The sequence below is a fragment of the Lemur catta genome, chromosome 24 (assembly GCF_020740605.2).
Source record: "Lemur catta isolate mLemCat1 chromosome 24, mLemCat1.pri, whole genome shotgun sequence".
NCBI classification, from domain to species: domain Eukaryota; kingdom Metazoa; phylum Chordata; class Mammalia; order Primates; family Lemuridae; genus Lemur; species Lemur catta.
The window spans coordinates 2,004,548-2,030,479 of NC_059151.1; the positions used below are offsets into that span (position 1 = coordinate 2,004,548).

Consider the following 25,932-nt stretch of genomic DNA (forward strand, 5'->3'; position numbering starts at 1 on the left):
TTTATTCATTTTTGATCAGGGAAAAGGACAATCTCAATGTCAACTTGTCACCTAATCATAAATTTGAATTTACAGGATTCACTACCCTAGACGCTGCACCTGTTGACAACACAACTTAAATGAACTCCCTTCCATTCCCTAAAGTTGTGTTATTAATAAAATAAACACAATCCCCTGCAATAGTCAACACTGGTACTTGGCCTGGGTGTAAGGTCAAATAGCAAAACAGGAGCGAAAAACGCCAAGAGCATTGTAACTTCATAGCCCAACAAGTACAAACATCAGTGGAACAAAGTTATAGGCACCAAATAATAAAAAAAAAAAAAAGGTTCCCACTGGTTGAGATAAACTACTCTGCATGTGAGCATGTATTCCAATCCCAGCAGCTAACAGGGAAACAGGCTTCCCTAAATCCAATTAACTACACTGAAAGCAAAATTCAAAGCTTGTATTTACCCAGGTCCTCCAAGCCTAGATGTTTTTCAATGCACCAGAAGATCCGCCGTAATGACTCAGTCACACTTGGATCAACATTCACACCTGAGGCTTAAGATACCTTTTTCCACTATTCCTTCCTATGTCTGAATATGGAAATACTTAATTCCTCAGTTCATGCACTAATTGCATTAAAAATGAGTTACTATTGTGACTTTTTCTAACTCACACAGCATAACAGTTAACTGTAATACAAACTTCTCCTAAGAATGCCCAAATAGAAAATACTTTCTTCAGTGTTGTGGTGGCTGTGACATATCAACAGAATACAACTAAATTAGCTATTCTGCCTCTACTTCAAACTATAACCCAACTTCAATGAATAATCTCATACCATTAGCTATTCTGCCTCTACTTCAAACTGTAACCTAACTTGAATGAATAATCTCATACCTATCTGCCAAAACCTTGTTTTAACTACTTCCAATGCTCTTAAACTGTAGCTCCTACCACAGTTTTAGAGCTTTTTCCTGTGTATATCTGCATTTTTATCAGCAAAATTAAAGCCATGGCGCTATATTAGCTGAAGCTTTTTCTAGCAGACCACTGATTAACTCTAAAGCCAAACTAATTAGCAACTAAAAGTGGCTTTCCAGAGACAGGAACAAAGCAAAAGGAGCTACTATCTTTGTGTTAAAAAGGTACTTTTCTTAAAAAATAAAGTCCAGAAGACACATGGTCTACTAGAAAGCTTCCACTAATCACAAAACTGTGACAGTCTCATGACAGTGTCTTCAGATATCCATAGGGGAAAAATGCTACTCAAAGGTGTGACGGAAACACCAAGTAACAGGGAGAAGCCTTAAAAGCACAAAATACATCTATCAATTGGGGAGCAGGGTGACAATGTGGCTGGCTACTTGTAAAGGACCACAATGTCTCCCCCTTTGGATCAATACTCCCTTCAAAATAAACTGTGCCTTAATTATTGCTTATTTAAATATTACATTTTTACAGAGCTATGTAGTACCTGACGCAGAAAAACAATCACATAAGGAAGCATTTATTTGAGGTTTAACATGAAATCATACAAATAAAATGTATATAAACACAAATCCACATTGAGTCGTAACACAGAGAGCAAAGGACAAAGTAAAAACAAAGAAAACTAATTGGCAGCTATATACAGTTGGACACAGTTGTGTCTTGTACACTAGAAAGTCTTTTACAAAATAATCATCTTAGATCAACAGAAGACCAATCTTCAATGTCGTCCTGCAAGATGGGTTACGTTAGCGTCTCCTCCTAAAAACAAAAACAAAATAGCAATTAGATTTGTGAAACTCTGACAAGCTTTCAAAGGTCCACTTTCATGAATTGCTTTAAGTCCTCACTTTATTCTTTTCTTCAATAATTAAAGATCACATGCATTATTTATTGGCAAAATACAGTTTGGGTAATTAATAAACTCACCCTGGAGTTCCGAAATATTAAATTCAAATCCATTCAGTACAGAATCGGGGAATGCAATCTTCCCATACTCATACGTTGAACTGTGCTAACTTAAAGGTCTACTAGAAGCATCTCTAGTAAGCCAACTGCTACCACAAATTTCTAACAAGCTTATTTATTACATCACATGAAGATAAATTGATTTCTGCATATGATCTTTAATTTACATCCCAGATTTAAAAGTTCTTGTTTTGGTTTGTAGATTTCACTATTAGCTATAAAAAGAAAAAGCAAGCATTAAATCTTAAAGAATGAACACTTAAAATGAGGCTCCACAATTGAAATACAACACTAAACAGAAGACCAAAATGATTAAGCTGTAAAAAGGCATTTATGTACTTTAACTCCTGTAAAAAACCATTTAAGTTAAGTTTAGACACTTAATCTCCAAAAAGATTAAAAAAGAAGCCAAAGTCTGAAGTTTTCCACTTTAATCTTTACGCTGGGACATGAAGTTGGAAGAGACCATACCACAGGACAGCGTTTTCTGGTGTATGCCTTGCGCTCTGCCCGCAGCGTGCGACCCCCAGAGATAGACGTGGTCAGGGTGACACACGGCCTGCAATGAAGTTCCCGCTGGCGGGTACAAACAAGGTATAATGTCAGAGTTAGAAGACAACATTCTTGTTTTCCTTAAGTTGTACCCATTTCAGTACTTTACCTGTTAATAGTTCTAAAAAAGTTTAATTATTCCTCTAGACCACCTGGTACACAAAGCAAACAGAAAAACTCCTAAGTTTTTCTGTATTACTAAAGAAAGTGAGATAAGACTTTAAAGTTAAAGATCTATAGACACTTTAGGCAAAACAGGCTCATAAAGCAATTTAAAAAAATCAACAATTTAGTAAAAACAGGCTACGTATATTATTTTGTTTTTACTTATTTTTATTTGTCTATTGATCTTTAAATTAAATTAAGACATTTCTACTGGTGTCTTGTACTTTTATACACACCTGTTTTCTCCAATGTCCTCCTTCAGTATGGCTGATAATTGTTCTGGTGATTGCCACCCCCTCGAGATGCCTTGCCATAAGTGCTCTGTTGGCCTATTTTGAAAAGAAAAACATTTTTATTAATATAGTTGTCTATGAAATGGTTTCTTTACAAACATCAAAAAATTGTAGAACACACAAATCTTTGCATGCTAAACAAATATTAAATTAGGGTCTCTTAGCAGCCATTATCAGTCATAAATCAGACATTTACGACCACCATGCCAACTCCGTATTAGAATAATCATCACCCTATGACTGTAACATACTTCAAAAGCTTAACTCCAAGCAATTCAATAAATGGAAAACCCATACATACAAATATTTCAGAATGCGGTTGTACAACACTGAATTTTAACATCATTGGCTTATGAAATTAAGTTAAACATTCTTACCACTGTAGTCTGCATATCCCTGTCCATATCCATAGTTCCCATAGTTATACCCAGTATAATCATATCCGCCATAGCCACTATAGTTTTGATCACCACCATAGGCACTATTGTAATTTCCATATCCTTGATCATAATAGTTATTAAATCCTTGGTTCCAGTTTTGGCCCTGACCTGAAACAATGCATAATGATTGTTAGGAAACAACTTCTGACCCCCAATCCTAACATAAGATGATACATTCCTATCCCTCACCCTGCTTGAGAAACTGTTTTTCCAGTTATTATAAAAAAGGGGGCAGAAAGGCCAATCGTGTCAGTATCAAACTTCCTAAATTATGATGGAAAAGCCATTAAACTTCCATTAAAGCTGAAGACAGGTAGGCTGTCCTGCTTAAAACAAGGACTCCTGCCTGACAAAACCCATCACACCATGGTGTATCATGTAATGGTACAATTTTATCAGGGATGAAACCAATTATCAAAATGGCCACACTTTGAACAGGTTTTCAAAACTAGTAAACTCAAAGAAAGCCCCCCTTCTCCCTTCCCACTAAGCTGAGCATTTTTCCACGTTGGAATGCTTTGAAGTTTAAATTTAGCTTTGCTTTCTCTCATGAGCTAGCTCATATATAGCAGCACGCAGCTTAAACCACGGAGTCATTTCCCAAGAATTAAGTCTTACCTCGGCCTCTACCCCTAGTACCACCTCGTCCACTGGCTGCAGCACCTCTTCCCCCTTTTTGTTGTTGCTGTTGCTGCCTATATACTTCTTTGGGTTGTGCAACTTTGATTTCACACTATAAACATATTAAAAAACATACAAACAGAATTTTTACTGAAGTCTAAAATTAAGCAAATTTAATCTTTTTAAACAGATTTAAAAAACAAAAAAATGCCTTTACCTTCCCAGAACCAATTTGATGGTATCTGCTTTCTAACAATTTCTTCACTGGCTCTTCATCTGTGTATGTGATAAAACAAAATCCTCTTCTTTCATTTGTTTTTGTATCCATGGGAAGTTCAATATTTTCGATCTGAAATCAAGACACACACTCAAAATCTGGTAAATTAAGCAATCAAAGGGTTTTAGAACGCCACAGGTCTTCTTCAAGCTTCAACTTGTTACTCTAATCAGATGTCTTCTGTCTAAACACCAGTGCTTTATGACCAACATCAACCTAGAGTGATTTGCTGTACATGTGAAGCACTGAAAGGAAAAGTAAACATCCTTTAATTAATAACACCGACCACATTAATGTACCTACGTTGTGGCCAAAATAAATTAGACAATTGATTTCCATTACAGCACAGAAAACTGCAATCAAGGTATGGTCACTGGAAGGGGCTTAAGCAGTAATCTAATCCCTTCCTCACATGAAACATGAGTGTGTTCTATAAAAAACAGACCAAGGACAAACTTAGGAAAATAAAGTGTAAATATAACCACACACCTCTCCAAAGGCTCCAAAATATTCTTTAATTTGTTCTTCAGAAGTATCTGGGCTCAATCCACCCACAAAAACCTTTTTAGGGGGCTCTTTCCCTTTTAAAGCTTTGGCCCTTTTGGGGTCTATCAATTTGCCATCCAGTTTGTGTTCTTTCAGTTCCAAAACCTAGAAAACATATTTATTTAATCTAACAGCAATACGCCACCAAACCCCACAACAATTCGCAAAAAATGCACAAGAGCAGCTCAAACGTAAAACACGTTCCTACCTTATCAACACTAGCAGCATCTTTGAAGAGCACAAATCCAAATCCTCGTGATCTTCCAGTGACTGGATCTGTTTTAATTGTGCAGTCTACAACTTCCCCAAATCGAGACAAATATTCAGTCAGATCTTTCTTGCTTGTATCCCAGCTCAAGCCTCCAATAAACATTTTACTAGAAATGAAAGTTTTTTTGTTTTTAAAGCGTGGCAGTCACTTCAATTAACTACTTCAGTCCCGGAACTAATTAAACCGTGAAATACACACAGAGAAATTTATCCCCCAAGCGCAACCAATCTAACCTATGTTTACGGTCACATATAAACAGATCACAGAGTCCTAAAACGCCATCGAGGTTACTTATTTGAGCCAGCGAACAGACTGCTTGCCACGCTGCACAATACAGAGCTCACGCAAGGACGAAATACGGTAACGGTTCCGCCCCGGTTCTGCAAGATTAGGAGGCCCAACTTGCTAAGCTGACCCCGCACGACCCACGCTCCTTCTCAGCTGTCAAACCAACGTTCCACCTTAAGAACCCATCACCCCGGGCCCTGGGACTCCGGGGACCAGCCGCCTACCGGGGTCCAGCCCTCGATCGTCTACACTGCCCCCGGGAAGCCGCGCGAGCAGCAGCGGAGACACAATGAAGAGGCGGCGGCAGCTGCAGCCAGCGGAGCAGCCAGGCCGGCCCCTCCCCCCGGGCCCGCGCGGCGCCTGCGCAGTCGGGGCCCAGACGCCGCCGCCGCCCTCCTCCTCCAACCCCGCCGCCCTTCCCCCACCGTCCGCGGGCCTCCCGAGTCGCCCGCTCCGTCCCTTAGTTTCTCCTTCCCTTCAAGCTCGTGGGACCCGGGCAGGCACGCGGGGAACCGCCTCGGGGCCATCAAGGGGACAGCGCGCGGCTGCCGAGGGACGAAGGGCGCGTGCGGCGCACGGGGGGGAGAGGGGACAAGCGTGCAGTACCCGTCATCCTGCTGGTTCTTGCTGGCGTTGATCTTGGATCCCTCTGCGAACTCCTCCATGTTGCTGTACTCGTTCACGTCCTCCATGGCGGCGGCGCTGTCGGCGGCGGGGTGCTGGCGCGCGGAGCGGGTCGCGGCGGCGGCGGCGGCGGCGGAACGTTGGATGGAGCCGGATTTAAAATGGCGGCGGAAGAGATCCGGCCGCCGCCTGCGCCCTCCCTTTATAGCCGCCCCGCCCGCCAATCGGGAGGGCGGCTGGGCGGTGACGTGGCGCGGGGCCCGGCGCGCCCCCTGCCGGGCGGAGCCGGCAGCGAGCGAAGGGAGGAGCGGGGCGAGCTGCCGCGGCGCCCGCGGCCGCCAATGGGAGAGGCTGCGGGAGGCTAGAGGAGCGGGAGCGGAGGGGAACAATGGCGGCGGCACATGGGAGAGCCGGGGCGGGACCTCCATCGCGGCCCTCCCGGCGAGGAGCGAGGTCGCGCGGGAGGGGACACGAGCTCGGGACGAGAGAAAAAGTCAGGAGAGAAAAACGAAGGGGCGTTGAGTCCCGGGGCCAGAAATCCCGCGCGGCGCCGACGCAGGGCCACAGTCCCTCTTGCCTTGGGAGCCTTTGTCTCTGGCGTCCGGTCCGGCCCAGTCCCCGCACGGAGCCGTCAGCCGCGCCTGTTTCCGCCCGCGGTCCCCGAGCGCGGAGCTGCGGCGGCGGCTGCTCCCGACCAGCGCCGCGGCCGGACTGCTCCGGAACACGGCGGACTGCGCCCGCCCGCCCGCGCACGCGTGTTTCGTCCCCGAGCTGGCTGCAACCAGCCGAGCAGGAAGCGGGCGCGCGAGCCGAGGGGGCGCGGCGGCCTCCCTAGCGGCTCGGCGGAGACCGGGCCCGGCGCGGCCGCTGGAAGCGCCGGCGGCGGACGGGAGGCGGGGCGGTTCCGGGCGGCTCGCTGTCACTATGCAAAGCGGACGCGGCGGGCGGGCGGGCGGGGACGGGGGCGGTAGAGGGCAGGGGCACTCACGTCCCCGGCGCGCCACTCGCGGGGCTCCGTCGGCACGTGCCCCGCGCCTCCGCCGCTCGCTCTACCAGTCTGCGGAGGGCGCGCGCCCGCGCGCTCGGCGCCCGCGCTCGGTCTCTGTTCCCGCCCCTGCAGAGCCCGTGTTGACGGACGGCGTTCGCGGCCTGAGCTGGCCAATCGGCGCCGGCGCCTTCACTTGCCCCGCCCCCTCGGGACGCCGTCAGAGCCGGCCCCTCCCCCCGCCCACGTGGTCTCGGCCGCGGCCCCGAAGTGCCCGAGAGTTCGCGGCTTCCGGGCGGCGCCTCTCCGCTTCCAGGTGTGCGCAGGTGGCCGCTGCCACCCGCCCTCCCGGCCGCGCGCGGTCCCCGCTCCGGGTCTCCGCGGGGCTGTGGCAGTCCCGGCCCGCGCGTGGCGGCGCCACCCCGCGCCCTCCCCGCCCGTAGGCCGAGGCCCCCGTCGGCCTCCGGAGGGGAGATGGTCGTGCTCTCGGTGCCCGCGGAAGTCACCGTGATGCTGTTGGATATCGAAGGTACCACAACCCCGATTGCTTTCGTGAAGGTGAGGGGCGGCAGGAAGCGGGGAAGCCATTGGTGCCTGAAAACAGCTGCCGTGGTTTTCTAAGCGTTGCAGACCGGCCGTGGAGACGCGGGACGGAGGGGAGGCGGTGTGGCCGGCCTCGCGCCCCCGCCGACCGGGAGGGAGGACGCCGGCCCCGCCGCCCCCGTCCTGCTCTCGGTCGGGTGCGGCCGCGGGAGGGTCGCGAAGGAGGCCGAGGGCGCCGGGCGGGGTCCGGAGACGCGGGGACGCCCCGCAGGTGAGCCCCGTCGGCCGCAGGTGAGGGCCCTCTCCCTCCGGGCGCACCTGGCGGGGCGGCGGCGGTTTAAACAGGGTCCTTGAGGCTTTCAGTCTCCAAATGAACAGACTGAAGTGCCAAGCCGACTTTTCTGGAAGCCCTGGCGTCTTGGGCGAGAATGCTTGCTCCTCGCCCCTTCCCACTCCCGCTGTTGGTGGCCGAACCGCAGGCTGCGTTGTTTTACTTCACAGCGCTGATTGTTTTTTAGCTATGGGACACTTAGTAGACTCCATTCATTTTTCTCAGAAAACTTCAGAAGCTTGGTGCTGTTATCCAGAACATTCCTTCTAGGATGTCAGGGTTAGCCAACACTTGTTTGCACCTAATGCACAAGCTTACAACTTTGCATTGTGGCTGCGTCTTTGTTTTATGTATATTCTCTTCGTTTGTCAGAATAAGTGAATATCAAATGTTAGTATAATGTTTGGAAGAATTTCTCCGGTCTTATCTGCTCTCTAGGTGGCTCCCGGAGGTTTAAGAATTCATTTCAGATGCAAGCTTATGTCAACTAGAGGTGCTTGCATAACAGTAATGAGAGAGAGAGAGGGAGAGATTCCAAAGTGGGAAAAACCCATCTTCCCGGAAACTGAGAAGCCTGACTTTTAAATCCTATTGTAGTTTTATTTTAAAAAATTATCTGTGAAGAATGAGAGTTTTTTTTAAACTTTTTTTTTTAAGAATGAGTTTTTTGATGTAGGATATAATGTAAAAACCACATACAGTTCCAGTACTCCAAATGTAACAACCGCTTACACACTTTCGTAGAACAATCCCAGTACTTTGGCATCTTAGCAAAGGTTCAGAGGAAATCTAGTTTGACATTTTTCCCAAGTGTTTAAACACACCAGAGACCTCTTCGACAAAAATCAGGATTGCTCAAATGCCAATAATTGAGTTGAGTTTTTTTCTTGTTGATTGTGACAGAATAACTGCTTTCTTGGTTTTCAGAGTAAAAAGGATTCTTCATTTTTGTGGTTTGATAAAGTTTCTAGTTCACTAGCTCCATTCTGGCTTTCCCTTACTTTCTGCTGTCACCAGGAAACGAGGGCTAATGACTGGAGGGGTAGTAATGTGGCCTTAGATATGTACCTTTCTTGGAAAGTGGATTTGGGGAATAAGATACCTCATGCAAATCAATTTTGTAACAAAACAAAATGTGCCTCCCCTACCTTGTTTCCCCAGTGTGTCTTCTGCTAGGTGACATTATGAGCCACTTGTTGGAATCTTTGTCTGTGGCAGACTTATTCTGAGATCTGAAAATACAAATGGCTTAGTTGCCTAAATAAATTTTTCTGATTTTAGTACACCAGACTACATGCAAATTCAAGGCAGGCTACAAAAGAATGATTCAGGGATCTTGTTTAAAGGATTGTTTCTTGTGCTCAATTTTATAGTAATATCTGTTATTACTCATTGTTATTGTTTATTATAATTTAATCTTTTGTAACTTACTGTACATGAATTTATCAGAACCGATGTTCCTAAAAGGTTTAGAAGAAAGATCTGTGTGGGTGTTTATGGTAATTATGCAAAAAAAGAATTCCATTGAATGCACTTTTGGGAAGTGCTAGTCTAGAGTTCAGCTAGGTTTCTATATTGCAAGACTTCTCAGAGCCTTTGTGTCATGCACACACCCACACACAAACACTTTGTGAATCTTCAAGAGTGGTATTAAACAAATTTATTTGAACAAAAAACTTTCAGCAGAATATCTCAAGGACTAATCTTTTGAGCACCTTTTTTTATAATTATTTATTTTTTTTAGAGACAATATCTCACTTTGTTGCTCAGACTGGAGTGCAGTGGCGTGATCATAGCTCACTGTAATCTCTAACCCTTGGGCTCACCTCAGTCTCCCGAGTACCCAGGATTACAGGCACATGCCACCATACCTGGCTGATTTATTTATTTTTTGTTGAGACAGAGTCTTGTCCAGACTGGTCTTGAATTCCTGGCCTCAAACCATCCTCTGGCCTCAGCCTTCCAAAGTGCTGGGATTACAGGCCTGAGCCACCGTGCCTGGCCATTTGAATACCTTTTGAACCTCTGAATATGGAGAGGTTGAGCATGGGAGTTGAAAAATGTTCTACTTTGAGCTTTATTAGTCAGAGTAGGTGTGTGAATTTGAAGTCCTGCTTCCTGTGGAGTGCTGGAAGGAAACCTTGACTGCTGTATGTGTCGAGATACTGGACTCAGCCTCAACAACTGTGAGGTGTGTGCACTCTCTACATTTTACTGACAAGGAAACTGAGGCTCTGAAAAGTTGAACAATATGCCTGGGATTGGAATCCAAATGGTCTTACTCAAAAACTCTTATTTCCCTTACTGCACCTGACTTCTGAAATGGGACCACAGTTTGTCCTGTCTCCTTTGATTGGCTGCTGAATGTTTGATGACACAGTTGATATGAGAGCACTTTAATCAGTATGAAGTAACGTACCATAAAAGTATATGGTAACCAGGAGTTTTCAAAGGGCGTGTACCTTGGGTGGGTCCTGACCTGCTTACCCCATGAATATAGGGACAGCAGGGTTATAATTTCTGAAACCCGGTGACCCCAAGTAGCAGCCAGAACATGGAAACTTCTTGATAACATCTAGTGTGGTCTTCAGGAAGGCTGTTTGAGGAGTAGTTTTAATACCACCACTGCTGAAACTGTCTGGCAGATGGCATGGATCATTCCAAGAAGTATAGTACATTCCCATCGTTACAAATGTTCAAACAGAGTTTGCAAGGCCATTTTAAGAGATGCTGTAATAAAAAAAAAATAGTAATAACAATAGAAGTAGAAATAGCCTTTGAGCCTTTGCACCAGACTACCTTAGTCCCAGGGCCGTGCTAGCAGAATGAGGCCATAGGTCTGCTCCGCGCTTTGCCAATTAAACCATGCCCGCAGGCTTTTTGTTTTTCAGTGTCAGGTGGTCCCATTTCAGAGGTCTGCCGATCTCATCTGAAGGAGCTGGAAGATATTTACTGTGATGTAAATTGTCTAATTTAATCCTTGTAACCTCTCTGCAAGGTGTGTCTCACAAATAAATAAACTGAGGCTCAGAAACTAGCTTCAATTATTATTTCTGAAAGGGAGCAAGGCAAAAATTAAAATTCATGAATATGAAAAAACTGTTTTTTGTTATTTTTGTAGGGGGCAGCTTTCTTTAAAACTCTCAGGAACTACTTATAGTTTTTTTTATAGTTGTCATATATGACTATTCTTACCATGCTTTATTTAAATACCTTCTCATTTCAAAACATTTTAAGCACAGATATGTAGCTGTTATGTTTTAATGAATACACTCACTTTCTTTGAACAAAATAAATGTTTTCCCAACTAACACGTTAATATTATTAAACTTTTTTTGTTGAGAAAGATTCAGTGTTTTACAAAGGTTATTTAAAATACTAGGCTTAATTACTAACAATCATTCCCCTTCCCTTTCTGTTGATCGTTAATTAGACTGGAAATGATAAGACAAACTTTCCTGCTTCTTTTTGATAACTTCTAATTCTTGATTTAGAATGAACAGGCCTTAAAGAAGAAGGTATTGTTTATTTACTCCTACAACGGAAGCTTCTGTCTTCACTTAAAAGTGATGTGGCCCTTAATAGTTTCCCGTGAATCCAGGTATGTGAGACAGCCCACTGCACAGGTGCGACTAGGTGCAGTCAGAGCACAGTAGCGTAGAGGTGATGTCACCAGAGGGGCTGCTCAGCTGTTCCCTCCCTGGGGAGGCCCACTCTGGTCTAGGGCCAGGGCTTCAGGGAGCAAAAGTTGGTTTGGTCCTGGAAGACTGTTTTAACATTAACCAATGCATGAAAGATTGATATATGTAAATAAAAAACCTAGTTTAATATAAGTTTGCCTAATATTATTGCCACAGACATCTGATACTAAACTGCTCTGGGAGAACCACGTGGGAAGGCTAACCTTAATTGAAGAGAGATGCTAGGTGACAAGATCATCAGAGAAATGACTTTGACCCAGTGGAGAGACTTGGCTCAGCACAAATAATGGTCTGTTTTCAGATTTATCCTAGCATAGCTGATTCACTGCCTGCGTTGGTACAGCTCTATTTTCTTGAGGCTGCAGTCTGGTCATTCTGATGAGATTTGAGTTTTACTAAAGTCTTCAGCTGTACTGCTACAGATAGCTGACTATTTTGTCCATTCCATTTAGTTTCCCTAATTTTATTCTTAGGGTAAACAGCCTCTAATTTGTTTGGTTTTTTTTGTAGGGGATAGCTTTATTTAAAACACTATAAGCAAATCTGTGAATTTTTTTACTAAAATATAATTTTACTAACTGTTCTGTTAAGATTATACATTTTCATTGTAGGAAATAAGTATGCCAAAAAAAGAAAAAAGCTTCTTTTACTGTCATGACCCAGAGAGAACCTTTGTAAACATTTAGGTCTATGTTCTCCCAGACTTTGTTCTATGCATTAGCTATCCCCCTAATAGGATTATGCTCTACATACTGTTTGTAATCTATTTTATTATTTGGAGGATATTTATGTTTAGGAACTATCAAGCCACTTAAATTTCTTTCTCTTTTTATTCTCTGAGATTAATAGAGAAATAGTAACCCACCAATATTGCCTTTGTGTTACTTAATTTTCTTGCTGAATAAGTTCTCAAATACTGTAAATCATTTGCACTGTGTGGTTCCCTTGGAAGGTTTTTAAAATAGTGTCTTGAAATAGTTGTACTCTAAGTATTATCCTTAGGTGGCACCCTTTATTACCCATTTTCTTCAAAGGAAATTTGAGTAAATATTGTAAAAACAGCTTTATTTTTGATTCTATGACCTTTTTATTAAAACAACTACTTCACCATAAACCAAATCCATGTCTGGGCTTCTAGTCATTTACGAGGCACCTTCTTTAATTAGATCTTCAGAAATTTTGGGTCCTTAATGGAGCTGTTTCATTGAGGTACCGTTGAGCTGTCTAAGAGAAATAGAAATTGCTGCTTGCGTGCTGTCCCTGCCAGCATTCAGTGGAATTGAATCATACTCCTTCCAAAGGCAAATACTCTAATTTAGTTCTGTAGCCTTTTACATGTACTGCTAAACTGTAACAGCACCTTAGGTGCCTGCTGAACTAAAAATCACACATCTATTTGTAGAATCCTGGGTTTTTTATAGCATTTTTGTCATACCATAGTATTCTGAAATTATCTGTGAATGGATTATAACTGAAGTTAAAACATTTATTTTCACGTTATTTCTGGAATTGTTGTATAAGCCTGAAAATTTTCACTGGACAGGACTGGGCAGTAAGCACTGGCTTTAAAAAATGTTTTGGAGCATTCTTACGTGGTATCGTAGCACATGGCAGGCTGTTTTATAGGCTTTTTAAAAAGCAACATAAAGGCATGTTATTTATATTACATAGTAGATGCTCAAAAAGTGTGTGTGTTCAAACAAATGGGTGGGTGTGTTGAAAAAAATGGATAAAATCTTCACAATTTAGTTAACTGTACCCTGTATGTGCTTTCATGTTATGCTTTTATGTGATGTAGTAACACTTTTGCACTAAAATAGAACAGTCTACCATGTTGACCTCAGATAATTGATATTCTAGATGTTATTTTAAATTCTAGTCTCTCTGTCCATCCAACTTTGTCATTTTATTTAGTGTAGAGGGGAGTTTTTTAAATGAGGAGCGGGGAAAACTGGATGATCAGGAATTCTAAAGTAATCTCCAGCTTCTAAAGCTTTCTCCAGAAGTTTGGCATTGGTTGAAACCACGCACCCAGTATTTCTTGGAGTTCTCTAAAAAGAGTGGCTGTGGTTTATAACTCTGTTGTCAGAAGTCTCTGACACTCAGTAGGTCCTCACTGAACACTGAATGAAAGACTTGGCTGTGCTTGTGATTGATCCTCTGGGAACGCCTCTGCTATTATTTATCCGTAAATTTAGGTGATTCTTGCCCGGTTTTGCTGTGTGTGCTGGAGAGAACAAGTGGTGACGTGGCAGGTGCTTTCCGTAAACTATCTCTAAGTACCCTAGTGACTTTGCCCTGTATCATCTGCCTGGGTAGCAGCTGAGAAAACTGAGGCTCAGTGAGGAAAAGTTACTTGAACACAGCTAGGAAAAGGCAGAGGAAGAACCCCAGCTGAGAAAGAAATCATACTCCCAGCGCATAGATGACTGACAGGTTATTTATTACTGAGCTGTTTTGCACATCACTTTCTCTGTAGGTAGTCTGATTACCAGGGAATCACGGGGATCCGTTATATGTACAATGCCGTGGTGCAATTGGGGATACAGCTGTGTGAGCCAGACGCACTCGATCCATGCCCGCAGGGACCTTTGGTCTGCTCATCTAGCTTAGTAGTTGGCAGATCCTTCTTCTGTGAAGGGCTGGATAGTAAATATTTTAGGCTGTGCTGGCCACATGTGGTCTCCGTCACAGTTATTCAGCTCTGCCATTGTGACCCCAAAGTAGCCAGAGACACTGGCTAAAACTTCATTTACAGAAAGATTTCCAGTACAACTTCATTTACAGAAATAGGCGGTGGACCGGATTTGGCCAACTCCTGGTCCGGTTCATTTGTTTCTTGATCTCTGTCTCGCTCCTACATCCACAGCAGCGATTTTCATCAAGAGTTCCATTGGTTTATTCATTACAGTGAGGTAGGGTGAGATTGGGGAAGAACTGGATCTCGTGCCACTGACAAAAGCTAACTCTTTTTTCTTCTTTCTTCACTCTGTTATTCAGGACGTTTTATTTCCTTACATCAAAGAAAATGTTAGAGAGTATCTGCAGACACACTGGGAGGAAGAGGAGTGCCAGCAGGATGTCAGTCTTCTGAGGAAACAGGTTGGGACATTTCTAGTTCACATTCCCAAGTGTCTCAGAATCGAGGGTGCCTAGACACGTAGAGTATCTGCTGAGCGGGGTGTAAAGTGAGTGCCCGACTCACGGGAATGCAGTTGCAGGGACTTGCCTTCTCAGGAATCCACAGTACGTAATTAAAGGCCAGATCATGGAGTTTGTTGTCTCTAGAATTGCCTCTTTCTAGAGCTATTTAAATTGCATAAAAATATCATGTATTTATATAAACTAAGCTTTTTTTTTTTTTTTTTTTTTGAGACAGAGTCTCGCTCTGTTGCCCTGGCTAGAGTGAGTGCTGTGGCGTCAGCCTAGCTCACAGCAACCTCAAACTCCTGGGCTCAAGTGATCCTCCTGCCTCAGCCTCCCGAGTAGCTGGGACTACAGGCATGCACCACCATGCCCGGTTAATTTTTCTATTTTTTGTAGAGATACAGGGTCTTGTTCTTGCTCTAGGCTGGTCTGTAACTCCTGACCTCAAGTGATCCTCCCACCTTGGCCTCCCGAGTGCTAGGATTACAGGCGTGAGCCTCCATGCCCAGCCCTCCCTTACCTTTTTTTTTTGTTGTTGCAATCCTTGTTGGATCACACATATTCCCCCATTACAGTACGTAACTATATGTATATATCTTTAGAGAGTTGACTGCATTGTCACGGGGTCAGTGTTCTAAATGGCTGTTAGGATTTTTGCAAGATGTGGGCAAGTGTAGGAGACTGAATGTGAACCAACCCCATTATTTCCCTAGCTTCCTTTCATTGAATTCCAGGCATAAACGAATTTATGAGATTTTCTTTGTTTCTTCCTCAATTAGTTATAGTGCAGAGAAAAACGATCAAATGTAACTGAAGTCCTGGTTTGGTGATCTCAGTAAGCGAATCAGCAAACCCTTGTTCTGTCATTATGTGCTCTGCCTTCTCACACGCAGCATGCCTCTTGGTCACAGTGTCGGCTCTAGCAGTCTAGGAAAGGTCATGTACATTTATTAATCCAGTTTCTTTTAGCAATCATTTGTGTCAGCTCCAAGGTGTGCGATATTTTAATTTGTAACAGTGCTAGGGTTAATGATAGTTTGAAAAAGTTGTTCTGCTTGGTTTTTGGGTCTCATTTTAAATGATCGTTTTTTGAGTAAGTGCAAAAACGAACTTCCTGTTGTTTCTGACTCGAAGGCTGAAGAGGATGCTCACCTGGACGGAGCTGTTCCCATCCCTGAAGCACCTGGGCGCGGAGTGGACGACCTGCAGCAGACGATTCAGGCTGTGGTGGATAACGTGTGCTGGCAGATGTCTCTGGACCGAAAGACCACCGCCCTCAAACAGCTGCAGGGCCACATGTGGAGGGCGGCGTTCACAGCTGGGCGGATGAAGGCAGAGTATGTGCTCACGTCAGGCTAAGCATTGCGCCAGCCCCAAATCCAAATAGGTTTTTCTAGTCCTCTCTTCCCAGTGTAAGTAGAATGATTAGTAAAATACATTAAATCAACATCCTTTTTATCCTAACAAGTGAGTTGTTTTATTTTTTCAAAGCTGTGCTAAAGCATTTCACCCAGCTAAATTCTGCAGACCCACGTGTCTGGCTTTGTGGGGTAGTTGAAAGACTTTTAGTTCCAGTTTAAAACAGCTTATATAACACTCCCTGGAAGTAAGTCATACTTGATAGCACACTGGTGACAGCAGTGCCAAGCTGCGTCCCAGGACTGTTAGTTGCCTGCTTTTTGCTCTGTTAGTGAGAGAGAATGCTGTGAAATAGGCCCTCTGTCGTTTGGGGGTTACTCGGAGAATGTCAGCACTGCCGCTTTTTTCCGTGCTCTTTTGAGCAACTTCCACAAATCCTTTAGTCTGAGTTGTGGAGTTCCTGGTAGCACTCCTGCTTAAGGAGACTCATGAGTATCGTATTACTTAGAAATTTTTTTTTTTTTTTTTTTGAGACAGAGTCTTGCTCTGTTGTCCTGGGTAGAGTACAGAGGCATCATTGTAGCTCACAGCAACCTCAAACTCCTGGTTGCTCAAGTGGTCTTCCTGTGAGCCTCCCGAGTAGCTGGGACTACAGGCACGCACCACCACACCCGGGTGATTTTTCTATTTTTAGTAGAGACAGAGTCTCGCTCTTGCTCAGGCTGGTCTCAAACTCCTGACCTCGAGCAATCCTCCCGCCTCCTTAGGATCCTCCCAGAGTGCTAGGATTATATGGGTGACCCACTGCACGCAACAGAGAAATTTTTTTTCTTTTTTTACCTTTTCTTTTTTCTTTTTTTTTTTTTTTTGCCCCAAATGTGTTCACAGGAAGAAATTCTTAGTAAGACTCTGCCGCTGAGGATTTTAGTCTGTTGCCTGTTGTAAACCCTAAAATCCAAGATCGTTTCCGGCTGCCCATATTTATTTCTTTTGTATTTCTGTCAAACAGATGTCATTCTTTTATTTATGTACTTTACAAAAGTTTACCTTTTAAATTCAGGATATGCCAATTATCTGGGAATATCAGCCCGTTCACATGGTAAAAGACTCACAAAAGTGGAGCCAGGAGACTGTGCTCCTAGCCGTTAGCCCTCTTCTTTGTCTTGGCTCCTCAATTATAAAACCAGGGCTTGGCATAAATGACCGTAAACTGCTAAAGCATTGCTTTGGAGCAGTAACAATCTGTGCCTATTTAACGTGGAAAAATTCTGTCTCCATGTGCAGTGCAAAATAATACACTTACAGTTATGTGCCCTGGTTTTTAACATGTTGATCTCTTTCCTTCAGTTAGTGCTGTATAGTAAGCATACTAATGTGTATGCAACAGAAGGCTTCTCTGATATTTTCTAGTTAATGTTTTAAAGATGACTGGTTCTATAACCCAAGTTCCTCTTTTCGCCCTCTATGATGTCATTTCCTCCATGAATGTGGAATGTACTGTGAAATTGATAAGAAAGAGAGTGTCAGGAGTCAGAAAATCAGATACCATTTGCAGCTTAGCTTGACCATGTGAGATGGTACACGTCTTTTTTTTTTTTTTTTTTTTTTGAGGCAGAGTCTCACTCTGTTGCCCAGGCTAGAGTGCCATAGCATCAGCCTAGCTCACAGCAACCTCAAACTCCTGGGCTCGAGTGATCCTCCTGCCTCAGCCTCCTGGGTAGCTGGGACTACAGGCATGTGCCAGCATGCCTGGCTAATTTTTTCTATATATATATTTTTAGCTGTCCATATAATCTATTTTTAGTAGAGATGGGGTCTTGCTCTTGCTCAGGCTGGTCTCGAATTCCTGATCTCAAACTATCCGCCCGCCTCAGCCTCCCAGAGTGCTGGGATTATAGGCGTGAGCCAGCGTGCCGGGCTCTTAGATGTCCCTTAACTGATGAGTTATGTAATTTTTTTTCCTATATAGTGAAACTTTAGGCTTTCTTAGTTCTCAAGAAATGTAATTCTGTTTTCTAGCGAATAAAAAGTTTATAGCTTTCAACTAACAATGTTTTTTTTAAAAATCGTTTTGGGTGCGGATCTTTCTGAAAGCATTTTCATGCCTTCCTAAAGCATGCTGGATGTAATTTAACCTTTTCTTGTTAATTACATCACAGATTATATAATAGTATAACATTATTGCTGTTTGCTTTTTTGAGTTAGTTGGTAGTTTAAAAAAAATCACTTTCTTATTTCATCCCTTTACCTGTAATCCCCTTTTTCTGTCATTATTGTCGCCACCTGTGAAAATAGCTTAAGAGGAAGAAGAGAATAGGTTTTCTACTTTCCACCTAAAGTGTTGCCTCTAGTCTGCTGCGATCCTGGAACTCTGGCAACACATTCATGAGCTTATTAGAACTGCGGGAGTTCATAGCCATGGAGTTGCTCTTCAGGTTCCCATTTGGTACAAATAGAGGAATGGGTGGCATTGTTTTGACTGGCTTTCATCCGGCTAGATGATGTGTTTCTGCATTTTAACTTCATGGTTTTCCCTCTAGGTTTTTTGCAGATGTAGTTCCAGCAGTCAGGAAGTGGAGAGAGGCTGGACTGAAAGTGTATGTCTATTCTTCAGGGAGCGTAGAGGCACAGAAACTGTTATTTGGGCATTCTACAGAGGGGGATATTCTTGAGGTAGGTTACTTGGTTTACTTTGTTTTTTGACACTGTCAAAACATGAAATAATGACTGTTGAAGGAATGTTCTATAGTTATAAGCTAAATCAGTATTTAGATTAATTGCCTTTATATGTGCTAGTAAGCAGGTCATAAAGAGAAGTGGAAAAACTGGGGGAGACATAGATAGGGAAGGATGGAATGTTGTCTGTGTTATCTGATTTTGGATCAAACGTTCTTAAACTTTGTTTTATATAAGGATCACCTGAGTAGTTTGTTAAAAATGTAGATCACTGGGCTCTGCTTTCTAGCAAATCTGAATTGGGAGGTCTGGGGGGCGGGGCGTCAAGAATCTGTATTTAAACATCTCATAAAAGTGATTTTGATGAGGATGGTACTAGAGTCATCTATTCCAGGTAAATCAACTATCTCACCAATATTAGAAAATCAACAACCCAAAGGAAACTAATGGAATGCTTTTTTTGGTTGTTTAAAATTAGGTAAGAAGAAAAGAGTCATTTTTAATTATATTGCATTTATAATTTCTTCTATATGAGGTTGTTAAATGAAGTTTATTCTGTGTCTTGAAAAATCAAAATCAAATCAGGTAAGATGCAAAATAGTCCTAAGAAATACGTAGACTTCTTGAATGAAGCAGAGCGCACGGTGGACTCATTTGTTGATGGCTTCTTTCAGAAGAAACTGCATTATTATATGGGAGAACTGGACACATAATTAAACACAGTGACAAGTTAAGGTCACTTACATATTTTTTGTACGTGAGAAAATTCTTGCTGGGCCGTCTGTGTCACCATCCCTGCACCCCCCAGAGCATGGGGTGGTCAGTGGGAGAGGGGATACATGTAGGACCTCAGAGAGAACTGCTGCCTCACCGGTACAGTTGCACTTAGTGATGGGCAATAGGCAACTTGGCCAAATAGTTTTTAAAAATAAATATTTATTGAGCCCCTGCCATGTACAAAGAACAGTTTGGCTTTGGAGGTTGTCGTATTCTAATTTTAGTACTTTCTTACTTTTCATTTTATTTCTAAATCAAATATTAAAACAAATAATGAAACTCCTTAATCACTGGTGACTGTTCTCTGAATACAGATATAACTTCTGCTCTCTGATGAAACAGGCGATAAGGTGATAATAGACAGGACATGATAATTACCTCCTGAGTTTACTAATAATTTTATTCTCCAGTTACCAAGTGAAGCAAACTGAGAGAGAGAGAAAATATGCAAAATCAATCTTAACTTCTTGAAAGTGGAAAAAAATTTTAATACTGCCTAAATTTACGTTTGATTGTTCATTAGGCTTGTTTTTAGTTTGTGAAAAGTTCTGAAAACATTCAGGAGATCATGTAAGAATAGCTGATCCTAAATATGGGCTTTAATAACTGTTGGTTAAATCAGCAAGTTACAGATTTGACTCCAGTTATTTCCAAGAGGGCGAGGACATTTAATACTGTTAACTCTACAGTAGAATTTCAAAATGTTTTAATTAGAAAATGAAAGTTTTTGAAAATAAAATAATAGCTTCCTAATGAGGCAAGTTGGAGAAATCTTTTCATTCTAGGATCAAAAGGACAATGTTCAGAACTTTTCATCAGGAACAAAATTCGGTCCAGTAAGTAGTGTGAGTGCAAATAGTGTTTTCAGGATAAAATGTAGGGCATGTATATTTTAAGCGATTTTGGATATAAAGTGAATGCTAATGAAATCCAAGTAGATTATAAAATCATATATGAATGTTAATGAAATCCAAGTAGATTATAAAATGACCTTATGTATGTTGAGCTGGTCATTTCTTCTTCCAAAGGTTTATTGCTATGAAATTGTTATATTTACTATTTGTAGGCTCTATAACATTCTCTACTGAGTAGTTTTCAGTAAGTGTTTATTGAATGAATGACGTCACTGATTATCACATATTTCAGAGAACAGGGATGTGAGGCAAAGGGGTTCTGTGTATTGCAGGTGTATTTATATTGTCTTTCCTCTTCTCTTTGTTCAGCTTGTTGACGGTCACTTTGATACTAAGATTGGACACAAAGTGGAGAGTGAGAGTTATCGAAAGATCGCAGACAGCATCGGGTGCTCAACCAACAACATCTTGTTTCTGACAGACGTTACTCCAGGTGAGTAATTGAACTTACATATTCCAGGATAGGAGCTGAGCCTGGTACTACAAACATGTTGCTTCTTTAAAGAAAGTTTATGTGGGAATCCTTGAAAAATAACGGTTTCATAAAAAGAAACAGTGACCCACCTCCCTCTCCATGTACCAACCCTTGGGGTTTGTGTGTGGGGAAGTGACATTGGAAAGACTAATTCTCGTTTTAACTACGTATCCATGGTTTCCCACCCATCACTCTGTGTGCACGTGTACATACTGATGACACGGGAAGATGACAAAGGAAGATGAGTGGTGTCACTGTAGGAAGGAGCGTGTGGGCAGGAGCATTAGGGTAGGTGATGGTTAGTTGAGGACAGCGAGGTCACAGTGGACCTGCACCCAGTGCATTTAACAGCAGTGAGATCAGCTACCGCACACGCAGCAGAAACAAAAACACAGAGAAAGAGAACTGTGCATAGTTGAAGCACTTTCTGCCCATCGTTCCCTTGGTGAGCTGTGAGGAGGGGCCTCGTCCCTGCCTTCTCTTGGGTGGTCTCTGCTCCTAGGCAGGGACCATCTCTCGGGCTTTGTGGTGTGCGATTCACCTATTTCAAGACATACATATTTTTTCCCCAGCATGGCCTTGTTTATTATACACAGTCCATTAGCGTATACGTTATTCAACTGCAAGGGTTGAACGCCCAAAATAGTATATACAGACTGTACTTTATTGCCAATATAAATTATTTCAAGAGTAGTTTTGATCGAATGGAAAACACTCACTGAGAATGAGCGTCCTCTGGAGAGTCGTAGAAGAGGGTAGTGAATGAGGAAACAAGCAGCAGGGGAGGAGCTGGAGGTGCTGGGGGAAGGTGTTCTCCGCGAGTCTTACCTGAAAGCAAGCCCTGGTGGGTGAGGCTTTCCTGAACTCCCCCCACCTGGTTCCAACTTTGGATGATGGGATCATTCTCTTTAGAGCTGGTGTCTCGCCCAGTGAGCCTCCTGTGGGTATGTTTATCATTTCACTTGTATTTGAGGGCATTTCTGTTTGTGTTCCTTTTATTCTACCTTGGATTTTAAGTTTCTCTGGGTCTGAGACCACACCTGCTGTTTAGCCCCAGAGCAGGGACTAGTGTGCTGTGCGGTTGCTCTCTCACCAAACTCTGTCTGTGACAGCAGGTTGAGAAGGGGATTAGGGAAAGGGGTCGGGGGGAGGAGTTGGCTTCACGTGACTCCTGGGCCTCTGGGGGGGGCGGCTTCCGCAGTCCATAGGCAAGAGCCTCTCTCCCGCCCCTCCTGTCTGTCGTCACAGAACTAGAGCCGCTTCTGCTCATGGGGATTTTCAGAGATGGGGCCAAAGGACAATCCAGGTTTCTGGTGAAGAACGCACTTACCTGAAGTGTAGTGTGTTTGAACTATATTCTTTCTCTTCTGCTGACCCTTAAGCTTTTGGTCGTGATAGGCAAGCAGGAGTTGTAGGTATATAAGCAGGTACTAACTAATTTGCTAAGCAGTTTTTTTAAAAAAAATTTAATCAACATAGATCATCTAATGCCTAAAGAAGTTATAATAACTTCCCCCAGAAAAATAGAGGTAGAGTAGGCTTAATTTTACCTGACATACAGTAAATTCCAGTCCTTGGTAAATTTAGACTAGAATTTTTAATCTAGGTAGACGTTGCCGATTCATAGCTATTTACTGTCTTGAGGTTTGCAAATTCAGCTTGTTTGATGGGGTCAGCCCGTGTCCTGCATGTCCTGGCTTGAGTTAGCTTCACAGTCCAAGCGTTTTCTACAAACCGTCAGCTCATTTGTTGTGCTTTCTGGAAAGCTTAATGTTCACATGTTTGATTGCGCTGGAGGAGAGAGGCAGACGTGTGTCGACGTGCCGCTGCGTAGCCAGGCCATGGAAATGTCCTGTCATTGAGCTTCAGCCTGAACAGCCACCGTTTCACTTGGTTTCTACTTTGATCTATAAATGTGCTGCAGATGTTTGCTTATCGTGTTTCTTTATGGAAACCTTTTACTGAGTTGAAGCTGCAGTATATCCTTGAGTGACTTTTGGGGACTTAAAGTGGTAGGGTGGGGAGGTTGCTTTACTGTCAGTGTAGGGTGGGATGTACCGTAAGTTTCTGTGAAGAATGACAGTTTGATGACCTTCCACTATGTTTGCTCTTTATAGAAAGGAAATAGGATTTGTCCTGGTGAGTTTAGATGTTTAATCTGTGAATTGCTTTTCTCTAATTCTTACAAAGGAGGCTTTTGGAGATGAAAGTCTGTAGTTTGCCTTAGATCAGTTTCCCTAACACTCTTCCTGGTAAGTTTCTGCAGGCTTAGAATTAAGGATCTGCTTGTGCCTGGCGCCCCCCTCAGAGCCAGCCCATTCCGGGGTTGGAGGCGGGGTTCGGCTTGTGATCCCCAGGCCCGTGGTCTGTCCCCAGCTTTCTGATCATGTTGATAATTGTAGTCCCTGCCCTAAGATCACTTATAGTTTCTTCATATGCTTTTCTTTAGCCACGTATTTTTTCATCTGGCATCATAGTACATATATAATTTCAGCACTTTTTCTTTTCACTTAAGCCATTTCCTTAGGTTGCACTACCAGAAATTATTCCTAACTTCGGAGAATAGAAATAATCCCCAAGTTGGCCTCAAAATGATATTGGCCCCCTCTGAGTTCTCCATAGGGAGGTTTTATTCCTGTCCCTTGTCTCCTGCCAGCCCACACTGGAGGAGGCAGAAGGGCCAGAGCTTGGGTCATGTGTCCCTGGGGGAGGCACCCCCACTCCCAGCCTGCCTGCCTCGCTCTCTCCTGTCATCTCTGGTCCTGTGTTTAGTACCACGTGCCCAGACTGGGGCCAGATGGAAGACTACATTGACATCTCAAGTAATGCCCAAGTATGAAAGAGAGAACTGAGAGACTCTTGTTGGAGGAAAGGAAAAGGATCCCGGGTTTTGAGTCAATTATACCGATCAATTGATGTATCTATTATACCAACAGACCAATTAGGTGCTTAAGGACAGAACTTGCTCCATGGCTGTCTAGGTAAGAAGCCTGAATATGGAACAGCCACTAGCTGGTGGCAAGTCCCACATGGACTGTGATGGCTCCACTTGGTCAAGATGCTGGGTTGCCAGTCAAGATGAGAATTGTGCTGACGGCAGTCAGGCCGGGAAGTGGGGTGGGCAGAAGGCATTCCCACACCGCGAGGCGGGTCTGTGCGCAGGCAGAGCGAGGACAGACACCTGAGGAGGCGGGTGGCTGGGAGGAACAGCCCTGTCTCCTAGTCTCTCCAGGAACTTCCTACCTCTCAGCATTGCTGCCCTTCAGTGCATCCATGGAGATGCTCTGCCTCTTTCCAAAGGCTGAGAAACTACTGAGGCTTCGTATCGTATCAAATCTAAATCCCACAGAATGTGCGCCAGATTTTTCACCAGCTTTGCTCTGTCTGTGCAAGTAGCCCTGTCTCTCTTGCCACAGACCCGTGTCCTGTTTTCCCCTCTACCCTACTCCGTTCCAGGGAGAGGGTCTGACATGTTTGGGGTCGCAGGCGAGAGCAGATATTTTGGCCTGATTAGATCAGAGGGTTCTTTTTGTCCCGTGTCTGCCGAATTGGCATCGTTACCAGCAGCCTGCCCTTCGGGACACAGCTCCATTCCCGGTGGGACTGACGGGAAGGGGTGGAGGGAAATCGTGGGACAGAACATGGCTCTGTCCTTCTGCATCCATGAGTACTTAGTAAAGCTCCCATTCTGTTCTGTCAAATACGGTTATCTATTTTTAAGAAAATTTATTATGGAAAAAGTGAGACATGTATGAAAGAATAATATAATCACCCCCAGTGTGCCCAGCTTGTAGCTTCAACAGTGATCAAGTCAGGGCCAGGTTCGTTTCCTCTGTTCCCACGTCCCCCTGCCAGCTGGCATGCGCACTCAGACGCCGTTTCCGGGTGTTTCTGTGGTTCCCGCAGAGGCCAGCGCCGCGGAGGCTGCAGACGTGCACGTGGCCGTGGTGGTGAGGCCGGGCAACGCGGGGCTGACGGACGACGAGAAGACCTACTACAGCCTCATCACGTCCTTCGGGGACCTGTGCCTGCCCCGCTCCGCCTAGCGCGGGCCTCCCGCCCGCACAGTTGTCCCGTAGCCTCTACTTTTATTCTAATGGTGAAATTAACTTACTTAAAAACAAACGCATCTACATACACATATGTATGCGAGTCTAGATACGTGTGTGCTCACATTAACTTCCACTAAGTGAGAACAAAGTCTCAGTTCGGTGAAAACAACTTATTTAAAGATGCTTTATATGTAGAAATTGTGTGAAACAGGACTCTAACCCTTACTGAGGGCAAAGTGTAGTTGATGGAAGAAATTGCTGAAGTACAGATCTAACGTGTTCATCAAGTCATGGATCAAAATGGAAAGCTAGTTTTGAGAAATTATTCAGAAGCCTTGTTTTAAAAACTGGAATTGTTTCAAAGACTTATTTCTAATTACTATTAGAAATAAATCTAATGTAGCCCTTGTTTAATTTTAAGTTATAAATTATAGCATCTCTCTTTCATATTTGTCTCCCTGTATATACAAGGCAAAAGATATTTTTTTCTGCTTCAAATGAGAGCAAAATTGGGAAAGAATGCTCACTTGAGTCTTAATCAATCGAGTATCTGTTAAGAAGAAACTTGCTAATTATTCTGGCACCCACAGCAAGCTGTTGTGTTACCAGGGAAAAAGGTGCACCCATGTAACTGGCTAAACTAGAGATGTGGTTCCTAACGTTTAACAAAACAGTCCTAATTCTGCTGGTTATCACTACAGATGTTAACAGTTGCCATTCTAACTACTTCTTAGCATAGTTTGAGAATATATGTTAATTGCCATTTACTATTAATAAAAAAAGATTTTACTGAAATCAGTTCATAAGGTCAAGAGCCCTAATATGTAATGTTTTCCTCTGAAATGAATGTGAGAAATGTAAATTTTATAACATCATTATTCTGATTGCGTTCTAATACAATGTCATGCCAATTTCATGTTGTGCTTAATAAAAGCATTTTCTTCTTCA

The 25,932-nt window shown here is 43.4% G+C and overlaps 2 protein-coding genes across 4 annotated transcripts; one reads left to right on the plus strand and one right to left on the minus strand.

Annotated features, from left to right (window-relative positions):
* Positions 1-1,482: 1,482 nt before the first annotated feature.
* HNRNPDL (heterogeneous nuclear ribonucleoprotein D like) lies at positions 1,483-6,827 on the minus strand. Of its 3 annotated transcripts, XR_006731263.1 has the most exons (9): positions 6,007-6,827; positions 5,050-5,218; positions 4,785-4,946; positions 4,236-4,367; positions 4,016-4,130; positions 3,335-3,505; positions 2,901-2,993; positions 2,419-2,523; positions 1,483-1,740 (listed from the first exon to the last, which is right to left on the minus strand). XR_006731263.1 is itself a non-coding variant. In XM_045536927.1 (8 exons), the coding sequence occupies exons 1-7, from the start codon at positions 6,450-6,452 to the stop codon at positions 2,923-2,925; spliced, it is 1,266 nt and encodes a 421-aa protein (XP_045392883.1). In that variant the 5' UTR covers positions 6,453-6,827; the 3' UTR covers positions 1,483-1,740; positions 2,901-2,922. The 3 variants fall into 3 exon arrangements, 2 of the variants coding, with proteins under 2 accessions (XP_045392883.1, XP_045392884.1); XM_045536927.1 differs by lacking the exon at positions 2,419-2,523; XM_045536928.1 differs by having other exon boundaries at positions 1,483-2,523.
* A 563-nt stretch (positions 6,828-7,390) lies between these two features.
* ENOPH1 (enolase-phosphatase 1) lies at positions 7,391-25,932 on the plus strand. Its single transcript, XM_045536929.1, has 6 exons — positions 7,391-7,567; positions 14,585-14,686; positions 15,866-16,068; positions 18,631-18,763; positions 20,767-20,890; positions 24,839-25,932. Exons 1-6 carry the CDS (start codon positions 7,484-7,486, stop codon positions 24,976-24,978), a joined length of 786 nt encoding a protein of 261 aa, XP_045392885.1. The 5' UTR covers positions 7,391-7,483; the 3' UTR covers positions 24,979-25,932.